The sequence below is a fragment of the Engystomops pustulosus genome, chromosome 6, assembly GCF_040894005.1.
Source record: "Engystomops pustulosus chromosome 6, aEngPut4.maternal, whole genome shotgun sequence".
In the NCBI taxonomy this organism is placed as follows: domain Eukaryota; kingdom Metazoa; phylum Chordata; class Amphibia; order Anura; family Leptodactylidae; genus Engystomops; species Engystomops pustulosus.
This window is the reverse complement of record NC_092416.1, coordinates 9,758,503-9,769,308: the sequence shown is the minus strand read 5'-3', so window position 1 is coordinate 9,769,308 and position 10,806 is coordinate 9,758,503. Positions and strand designations below refer to the sequence as shown.

The following is a 10,806-nucleotide window of genomic DNA, read 5'->3' as shown; positions in this document are numbered from 1 at the left end:
CTACCCCACTCTATGAGACTAATACCCAACCCCCAATGCTTCAAACATTCTCTTACAACTCATTTATTTAGGCAGGGCTATCACACTTGCTGACTGCATGCAACTTTAACTCTTTACCAACCAATTCTCGGTATTCCCTTTATCTGTTATCCAGAAAATGCTTCTCTGCAGTCCCACTGACTTTGGACTTTGTATTTAAGGTGGTGGCTGATGGGTGGTTCAAGTAGCAGCATTTTTTTTTATTTATTAAATTATCTTTATTCCATCCCATTATAAAAATGGCTGGTCCACTATACAAGCTCTTTTAGCTCATTTGTCACCCCCTCATCCTCATAGACTGTAAGCTGTTGTGTCACTCCATCATCCTCATAGACTGTAAGTTCTTGTGTCCTCCCTCATACTCATAGAGTGTAAGCACTTGTGTCACCCCCTCATCCTCATAGACTGTAAGCTCTTGTGTCACCCCATCATCCTCATAGACTGTGAGCTCTTGTGTCACCCCCTCATCCTCATAGACTGTAAGCTCTTGTGTCTCCCCCTCATCCTCATAGACTGTAAGTTCTTGTGTCCTCCCTCATCCTCATAGAGTGTAAGCACTTGTGTCACCCCCTCATCCTCATAGACTGTAAGCTCTTGTGCCACCCCCTCATCCTCATAGACTGCAAGCTCTTGTGTCACCCCCTCATCCTCATAAACTGTAAGCTCTTGTGTCACCTCCTCATCCTCATAGACTGTAAGCACTTGTGTCAGCCCCTCATCCTCCTAGACTGCGAGCTCTTGTGTCACCTCCTCATCCTCATAGACTGTAAGCTGTTGTGTCACCCCCTCATCGTCTTAGACTGTAAGCTCTTGTGTAACCCCTTCATCCTCATAGTCTGTAAGCTCTTGTGTCACCCCCTCATCCTCATAGACTGTAAGCTCTTGTGTAACCCCCTTATCCTCATAGACTGTAAGCTGTTGTGTCAACCCCTTATCCTCATAGACTGTAACCTCTTGTGTCACCCCCTCATCGTCTTAGACTGTAAGCTCTTGTGTCACCCCCTCATCCTCATAGACTGTAAGCTCTTGTGTCACCCCCTCATCCTCATAGACTGTAAGCTCTTGTGTCACCCCCTCATCCTCAAAGACTGTTAGCTCTTGTGTCCTCCCCTCATCCTCATAGACTGTAAGCACTTGTGTCCTCTCCTCATCCTCATAGACTGTAAGCACTTGTGTCCTCTCCTCGTCCTCATAGACTGTAAGCTCTTGTGTCTCCAGATTATTATTATTCATTTATATCAAATACCCATGAGGGGGCTGTTTGGTAAAGTAGGGATGTTTTAGGGAACAGTAGTTTGTTTTAGTTCATGAATTTTTAATGCAGTCACGTGAATTCACTTCAAAAATGCCACTGTGGCTCTATCGCCCAGGGGCCTACTAAAACCTGGAGCCGGCCCTACTCTGGATGAGTTAGGGGTACGGTTGCAAACAATAATGTTACAGTTAATATTATATAAACAGGGGAACACAAACTAGACAGTTTACGCTTGTTGCTTTCTTAGTCCTACTAATTACATGGTTACAAACATACAAGCTCCAAAGACTTTTTTTCATGCAAACATAGACAAAAAACTTTTTCTGACACAATAATATATCTTCTACTGAATTCCTTGGTGATTAAAGGGGTTTTCCAATTCCGTTAGCTTCCTGACGGCCGGACACCCCCACCCAACCACTGTCCAGCACTGTATCAGGCAAAGTAGGCAGTGAAATTTAAATTGATGTCATTGGGGGAAAGACAATCCTAGGCAAAATGGCAGCACCCTACGCCACTGGCTTGCCATTAGGGACACGTGGCCACAGTAGATTAAATGCTGTTGGCAACTTTGCCAGTGGCGTTTGAAGCGTTAACTCCCCATGATCGATCCTAACATGGATACTGGGTCCTCTGTGGCACACGGGGAGGAGGGGGGTTTGAGATGTACTCAGAGCATAACTTCTAATCATGCTACTGTTTTTGCACAAGTGTATACATGTGTTCTTTTGGCACAAATCAATGATACATAATGCGCAAACATCAAAATGCAAATCCAAAAAAAAAAAAAAAATCTGCAGCACTTCTTCTCCTGCAGTAGAATGGACTTTATTCCTACATTCCCTAGAACTACCTGCTGCTGTGACCCTGCCACCTAGAGGAGGATTTACAGTGGAAAAAATGATTGGCTGAGATTGTGGGATAAGGCTGACCAGGACGTGGTATATATTGGCCTAAGACCCATAGAAAAGCAATGATATAAAAACCTAAATTATCCCTTAGTGTCAGGGGAGGAGGTAGTGGATCCTCTGAACCACTAAGGACGATGACAGAAGCCAACACCTGGGACGGAGTCTAAGTTGCACTTGGTTTTCACCAGAGCCCGCCGCAAAGCAGGATGCTACCACCAGGTCATTCCACAGGCGTGACTTGTCCGCGGTGGCTGCCAAGGCCGAGGTACAGGAACGGCAGGCAATATTGTAGCCGGGGCAGGCTGGAGGTCAGGACGGGCAGCACGGTATCAGAGTTGGGGACATCGAAATAGGTCAAGGCATGCAGCGGAGGAGAGTAGTCGTGAACGGAACCGGGGTCACAACGGAAAATCACAATAATATCACAGGGCATCAGACAAAGCTTTCTCTAGGGCACAAGTCATGAAGATTGGAGAAGCAGATTTAAATATCCTTCTGGGAAATGGGCAGCGGCAATTAGCAGTGCACTGGCCCTTTAAATTACTTGAAGCCAGTGAGTGCGTGCCCTAGGATACGGGGCGCGCGCACGGACCGAGGACTGGAACCCAGAGGAGCACAGTCCCCCCCACCCTTAGGAACAGCTTCTCCATGTGACCTTTTCAAATATATGAAAACACCCCTCACTGGGCTTAGCTACGCCCCCTGCTGCTCTACAGCTAATCCCGAGTGTGGGGAGTTATTCATATATTTGAAAAGGTCACATGGAGAAGCTGTTCCTAAGGGTGGGGGGGACTGTGCTCCTCTGGGTTCCAGTCCTCGGTCCGTGCGCGCGCCCCGTATCCTAGGGCACGCACTCACTGGCTTCAAGTAATTTAAAGGGCCAGTGCACTGCTAATTGCCGCTGCCCATTTCCCAGAAGGCTTTTTAAATCTGCTTCTTCAATCTTCGTGGGGGGGAACTGCTCCTTTCCAGACCCTCCCTTTTGGCAACTGCCTAGTCACACAGCAGATGCTAATGAAAGTTACAATATAACATATCTTTTTTTCTGTAAAACCTATTTTTAATACAAAAACACTTTGGCAGTGTATGTACTATGCTCTGTGGGGACTGAGGAAGTGCTAAAAATGGGTCTCCTGGTGACAGGTTCCCTTTAAGTGCACAATTGTTTTAAGAGAGCGCACAATCATCCATGGGATCAGGGCCCCAGCGGTTGGACTTAAATGCGTTAGTGATATATTATTCTGTGCAGTAAGAGAAGTTGCTAGATGTCCCCTGCACATTGTGGAAGCAGGTACATAACCACAAGGACAGCACTACTTGTACAGAAGGGGAGTCCTTGCATTATACCTAAATATTATGCGAGGACTTCTGATTTGTCTGCCACACCTCAGCCCCCCGGTACTGTATTAACTGTTAGAGGGTCGTAGACGGGAGGTCTTTGTATCATATTTTAGTATAAAGTAAGAACTTCCCTACTGTACAAGGTGTGATATCTACTGTCCAATAACTTTTTAGCAAACATATTGGGTAGAATTCATGATGGCTTGTTCACAAGGTTTGTGGAATACAAGCCATGAAAAAGTTTCAATTACTGGAGGATAGCCAGGAATTGTGATCCCTCATGCCATCTTTACACCAAGTAAGCGAGGAGTTGCTCAGACTATGGCAGTATTCAGGGCAGAAAAGTTATCCTCTCTTAGCAGAATTTACAGTCAAGTCTAGCTGGGCATGATCACCTGTAGACACAATGGGGGTCATTTACTAAGGGCCCGATTCGCGTTTTCCAGACGTGTTACCCGAATATTTCCGATTTGCGCCGATTTTTCCTGTATTGTCCCGGGATTTTGTCGCACGCGATCGGATTTAGGCGCATCGGCCCCCGGAATGGACGCGACGGAAATCAGGGGGCGTGGCCAAAAGAAAACCCGACGCATTAGGAAAAACGGACGCTTTTTTAAAAAAAAATGTGTTGCGAAAATTGCACTTACCTTCACCAGGTATAGGCTGGTGAATTTCAGGGCATTCCAGCGGGCCTCGGGGAACTTCAGCGCAGCAGCGCCACCTGGACTGCGGAGGAACTACCTTAGTGAATTGCCGGAAGACCCAAATCCACCGCAGAGAACGCGCCGCTGGATTGCGAATGGGCCGGGTAAGTAAATCTGCCCCAATGTTACTATATTGGCTACTGTGTGGACACTGTGACCTTTGGATACTATGGGAACACTAATACTAAATGGGCTGCTGTGGGGGCAGTGTTTTTGTATGTATGTTTTTGCTTTGTGACTATTGACTCCTTTGGGGGCACTGTGACTACTGGCAATGTGACTACTGGCACTGTGATTACTGGCAATGTGACTACTGGCACTGTGATTACTGGCACCGTTACTACAGGCACTGTGACTACTGGCACTGTTACTACTGGCACTGTGACTAAAGGAAACTGTGGGACACAGTTTTTATATTGACTACTGTGGCAGCATTGATACTATTATGGCTACTATGAGTTCCCTGTATCTATTGTCTTTTGTACAGTTTGGGTAGTGTGTTACTATGTTACCATGTTCAGCAAAGTAAGGCCCCCTGATACTACATAGGCTACTGTGGGAGCACTGTTACATTATTAGCTCCTGTGGTGTTATTATAGCGAACTTTAAAGGGGCAAGGGAACTATATTATGCTTGTGATAAGATGGTACAAGAGATGATGAAGCAGTGAGGAACCTAAAATGTTTGTATTGCTCAAACTGCAGAGACGAGTCATGACTGGAAAAGAGCTGACATGGTGGCCGGATAGAAGAAGAAAGTCTCCAACCCAAGGTGTCATCAATGAGTCACCACATGTAATGTAACTGTTGATACCCATGAGCTCCCAATTCTGCAGCTTCTCCTCTGGGCTTCTACTTTATGATATCTTCTCCTATCAGGGTGACCTATATTGAGACAGTCGTATAGAACATCAGATTTATCATCCAAAATCAGCCCCTTTTATAAATCTGGTGCAGTATAAAGGGAATCTGCTTGGCTCTGGTTCTGCATCTATGGAGTACTCTTGGTTCTGGTCCTTTATCTTTGCAATAAGTTTGGTTATTGCTTCACTTTGCATGTGAAATATTGCATTTCCTTTTCTCTACTCATCTTTCTCCTTTGGTCTGTGATGACCTCTGTCTATACATCCGGGGACCTTGCTGCTATCTACTGTATATGCTGTATATACTTCTCTGACCCGACCTGATTCTTCTACTAAGTGCATAAAATTATCACAGGACACAGTAACTATTTTAATTCATAATTTTTTTAGTCATTAATATGTCATCCTCCAAATATCATACCCCAGTGCAGAGAGTACCAGGCAATATTTTAGATTTTACTTCGTACTTGACCCATTTGACAGACTATTTACGTGAATAGAACATTGGAAACATTTGCGCACACACACGCTGATTTTTGGCACAGAGGAGAATCAGCTATGTTCAACTGCATGAAGCCTCATATGGAAATACCATAAATACTCGAGTATAAGCCTAGTTTTTTAGCACAAAAAAATTTGCTGAAAACTCACCTTTCTAGCTTCCCCCGCTGCTGGCTATATACTGGGACAGGGGGCTGGCTATATACTGGTACAGGGGGCTGGCTATATACTGGAGGATATGGGCTGGCAGGCTATATACTGGGTGCGAGGTGCTGGCTATATCTGGGGCAGGGGGCTGGCTATATACTGGTGCAGGGGGCTGGATATATTCTGGAGGATATGGGCTGGCAGGCTATATACTGGGTGGGAGGTGCAGGCTATATCTGGGGCAGGGGGCTGGCTATATACTGGTGCAGAGGGCTGGCTATATACTGGAGGATATGGGCTGGCAGGCTATATACAGGGGGGCTGGCAGGCTATATACTATGGGGCAGGGTCCGGCAGGCTATATACTGGGGAGGCTGTGACCAATGCATTTCCCACCCTCAGCTTATACACAAGTCAGTAGGTTTTCCCAGGTTTTTGTGGTAAAATTAGGGGTCTCGGCTTATACTTGGGTCGGCTTATACTCGGGTAAATACGGTACTCGATAATTTAGTCATGGTACATATTTTTTTTTTATTTCGTACAAACTCATAAGGTGCGACAAACTCAAAAAGTTACTTGTCCTTCTCCTACTTGTCCGGCTCCCGGTTCCAACGCTGCAGAGTGCTCCCGGTCTTCCGCACTACTGGTTGTTGTGTTGAACTATGGGGCTCATGGTGCAGAACCTGTAATGTGCAGGAAGTTCTATTCTGTACTGTGGAAAAATATGAGATTTCCACAACCCTAGACCCTGAAGCCAGAGCAGGGCAAGTGCACTGTGTTTTTCGGTCAACCCAGACATTCCCCTAGTGGTTTTTTGAGTATTTAGGATGAGAACTTGTCAGCATAAAGATGTGTATTGAAATACAATAGATCTACTGCAAGCATTTTAGATTTCGTTTTCTCCTTACTATGACGCGGCCGCTGCTGACATCATAGTATACGCCGGCCGGGAGATACCATGACAGAAGAGTCGCCGCGCTGTTCATCGGGGTCGCCGGAGGGTGAGTATATAAATTTATTTTTTTTATTGACTCATGATTTCTTGTTGGGTCTACTACCGTCTTTCTTCAATGTTCTCCATTGTCTACTTTTCTGCAGTGGTCCCTGAGTTATCACCTGAAACAAAGGGCTCTGGTAGCCCTTCTCTAGTTACTATAATAAAACAAAGAAGAAGAAAAAGAAAAGTAATAAAAAATTCCAGTCTTACTTTATCTGCCTCATATGGGTGAAAACTAGAATATTACAAAGAAATGCAGAGATAACTCAATGATTTCAATAATCTTTATTCAACAAATATTCTGCAGTGCTTTCTAATCATGAGGGACATATGCTAATGAAGGGATGAAGGGAGGGCACAAGAGCTTACTTTCTATGAGAATTAAAGGAGGACATAGGAGCTTACAGTCTATGAGGATGAGGGGGTACACAAAAGCTTACGGTCCATTAGGATGAGGGGTGAGATTAGAGGTATAAGAGCTTGTTTAATGTCCCAGTCAAGGGAACAGTATAAAATAATTTAACACATAAATATTCTGCTGCTTGAACCAGTCATCAGCCGCATCCTATATACAAGGTCCAAGGTAAATGTGACTGCAGAGAAGCCTAGAGTTTGCTAGCCATCTGGTGTTTGCTGGATAACAGATGGGAGGAGGACACAGGATGGGTTGGTAAAGAGAGGGTTGAAGTTTTATGTAGTTAGAGAGTGTGATACGTCTGTCTAAACAGATGGGTATAAGAGTATGTTTAAAGCTGTGGAGGTTGGATATTAATCCAGAAAATCATTGCCGCTCAGGATACGCCCTGGAGACATGAGTGAGAGGTTCAAATTGAGACTGAAGCACAGGTTGGTAGATAGACTGAAATGAGAGATGAGATATAGGGATGTGCAGCAATGGGCAGAGCTTTGTGGATGAGGGTTAATATTTTAAACTGAATTCAAAAGGAGACGTTCAAAAAGTGCATTGACTGGCACAGACTGGAGGCATCCGTGTATCATTTTGTCTGAAAACAGAAGCAATTTAGAGGTTTCATTTGTAAGAAATGGGCAGAATAAAGATGTTTTGAATTGCAGCTGGCAAAAGCGAGCAAGAGATTGAATGTATGATGCAAAGGAGAGGTCAGAGTCCAGCACAACCCCAACATAGCGGCCTGATGCCTCAGGGTTATGGTGATACCACAGACATGAATGGAGGGGTCAGAGTTGGATCAGTTAGTAGATGATAGAAACACGAGAAGTTGTTTCTTAGAAAGATTAAGTTTCAAGAAGAGAGAGGACATGATGGTAGAGACAGAAGAGACAGTCACTAGTGTTCTGGAGTAAGACAGGGGTAATGTTATATGTAGAAGTATATAGCTGGGTGTCATCAGCATAAAAGATAATACTGGAAAATAAATCTGCTGATGGTTTGTCCAACGGGACAGTATAGAGGGATCAATTCTCCATTACATATTTCACCATTTTCTAAGAACTATAAGACACAATAATATGTGTGCATGAATGTAGCAGAGCTGTCTATGAGTATATAGCTGAGCTGTCACTGCGAATTTAACAGAGGTATTGCAGATATGTTTATGTCAAATATAGTTCTCCTGTTCTGATGGCCAAATCTTAGGTTTATCTTATAGTACGGTGTCCTGTATAGTCCAAAACATGTGGTAATTTAAATTAATTTTAAGCTATTTAACCAGAATATATTCTTTGAGCTCCTTCAAGTAGGTTCCACATAAGTTAGGGGGAAAAAGCTTTAAGGATCTGTAGTTTGAGTAGGTGCAATGTCCTCTCCTTCTCCATGGGGGTCATTTGTTGGTTCACCTAAGGCTTTTTCTAGCCTGAAGGGGATGGATCTCAGGAAATTATGTCTAAAATCATGTCCCATAAAAACATAAATGATTGGGTTGATGCAACTGTTAAGGAAAGCCAGGGAAATAACAACGGAATTTGTTATGGAGTATTGAAGGAAACTCCAACTATACTCATTTATGAGTGGCCAAATGTAATACGGAGCCCAACAGATAAAGAAACACAATATAACAGCGGTGATGATCCTGTAGGGTCTCTGAGATCTCTGGGGTCTCTTACTTTTTCTAAGTTTGAGAAAAATGGTGACATAACTGGTGAAGATGATGAGAAAAGGGATCACAAACATCACAACTAACCTGGTCAACTGCACTGTGTCTTTTATGTTATAGGGATCGAAAGTAAAAGGAAGAACACACCATTCCGAAAAACCAATAAAATAAAACAAATAAAAGTAAAGCACAACACCAGTTATGAGCAAACCCATCACCCAAATTATCCCTGCAGTGATTTTCACTAGTTTCTGTGTCCTATGGACTTTAGCCCAAAATGGCCACATGACCGATACCCAGCGATCAATACTCATGGCCGTCAGAAGGAGAACACTGGCGCTCATGTTTAAAGTGAACAGAATAATATTACATATACAAAGAGCTAAATCTGAGAAATCATTTTTTTGGTGATAGCAAAACCACTCAGCAATGCGCAGGGGGAGAGAAGCGCAGGACAGGAGGTCAGCGATGGCCAGGTTGAGGAACCACACGGCACTGATTGTCTTCTTCATCCTGAATCCGGCAATCCAGATGACCAATCCATTCCCGATAATCCCAAGGATGAAAATGATGCCGTATAATGTGAATGATACATTCTTTATCATTTCTATAATTTCATCTATATTTTCAATATCATCTCTTGTCTCATGATCTTGATATGATGACCTTAGAAGACACAATAAGGTAACGTTTATGAACATAGCAATATTATATCACCATAGACGTCTCTTTGTGAACTGACTCCTATGTGTAAAATATCAGTACTACACACAGAAAATGCCAAAATAACAAACAATGTACACCAAAATTTAAAGGAAATCTGTCACCACAAAGGGCATTTTTCTTCTTTACAATTCTTTAGTTTATCTCACCTAGCTCATTGCCAGAATCCTGCACTGAGTCCCAGGAAGTAGGACTAAATGGTTGTCTGCAGGGGGAGGAGGAGACATAGGATGTGGGAGGGGTTGATTTGAAGAGGAGTAAGGAGCAATGCTGAAGGGAAGAGGGATGTGATTGAGCAGATGACCAGAGATCCCCATGGGACACAGCGCAGGATTCTGGCAGGGATCCGGATTTATATTGGGCATTATAAATACCTTTTTTGATCCTGTCGGCACTGAAAAATACTAATTGTGATAACAGTTTCCCTTTAAACAGAATGGGATCAAAAATTATTTTATCACTTTTTATTATTATTACTTTATTCACATTACAAAAACACACACATTAACCCAGAGATCGGTGTTAACCTTCAAAAGGATGGCAGCGCATGGGCGACATCCCCGTGGTCCCACCAACCCAAAGAATAACGTAGACCTGTCATTTGGGGCGCACAGTGAAAGCCATAAGATCCAAGCCCACAAGAAAATGGGGCAAATGCGTTTTTTCACCAATTTCACTGTATTTGGACTTGTTTTCCCTCTTCCCAGTACACGGCATGGAAGTTTACATATTTTGACACTTACATTCCCGATTGAAAACTACAGTGTATCAAAATTTTCATCTTTTTAAAGAAACATTAAAATAAACTTTAAAACATTATTATGCAATCATGTAAACAAGAAGAAGGAATGTGAACATACCGATCGTTGTAATCCAGAGTTGTATTAGCTGAGGTCAGGTTATAATCTCCAGGATCCATTCTGAAGGTTTGTAGAAATGGAAATAAAAATATTCATTATTAAATAAAATTTACTATGTTCTTATTTTAATACATATACATATATATATAGATGACTAGTCCTAAAGGAAATGTACTAGAAAGCCAAACATGATAAACTTACTTACCTAATCCAGACACCACGATTGTGGTATTTTCTTATATTTGTTATTGGAACTTCCTTTCTTCTAAAATCGACTTTAAAAATTATTCCCATGACCAAAGCCCCTTGTGCTTTAGCTTCACAGGCAGCTACACTGTGAAGGAGCCTCCCCATTCCCACTGTGAGGGTTTATATTAAGCAGAGAGAGGAGGAG

The 10,806-nt window shown here is 43.1% G+C and overlaps 1 protein-coding gene across 1 annotated transcript; it reads right to left on the bottom strand.

The window, feature by feature from the left end:
- Nucleotides 1-8,504: 8,504 nt before the first annotated feature.
- LOC140065834 (C5a anaphylatoxin chemotactic receptor 1-like) lies at nucleotides 8,505-10,471 on the bottom strand. Its single transcript, XM_072113390.1, has 2 exons — nucleotides 10,413-10,471; nucleotides 8,505-9,495 (listed from the first exon to the last, which is right to left on the bottom strand). Exons 1-2 carry the CDS (start codon nucleotides 10,469-10,471, stop codon nucleotides 8,505-8,507), a joined length of 1,050 nt encoding a protein of 349 aa, XP_071969491.1.
- Nucleotides 10,472-10,806: the final 335 nt, after the last annotated feature.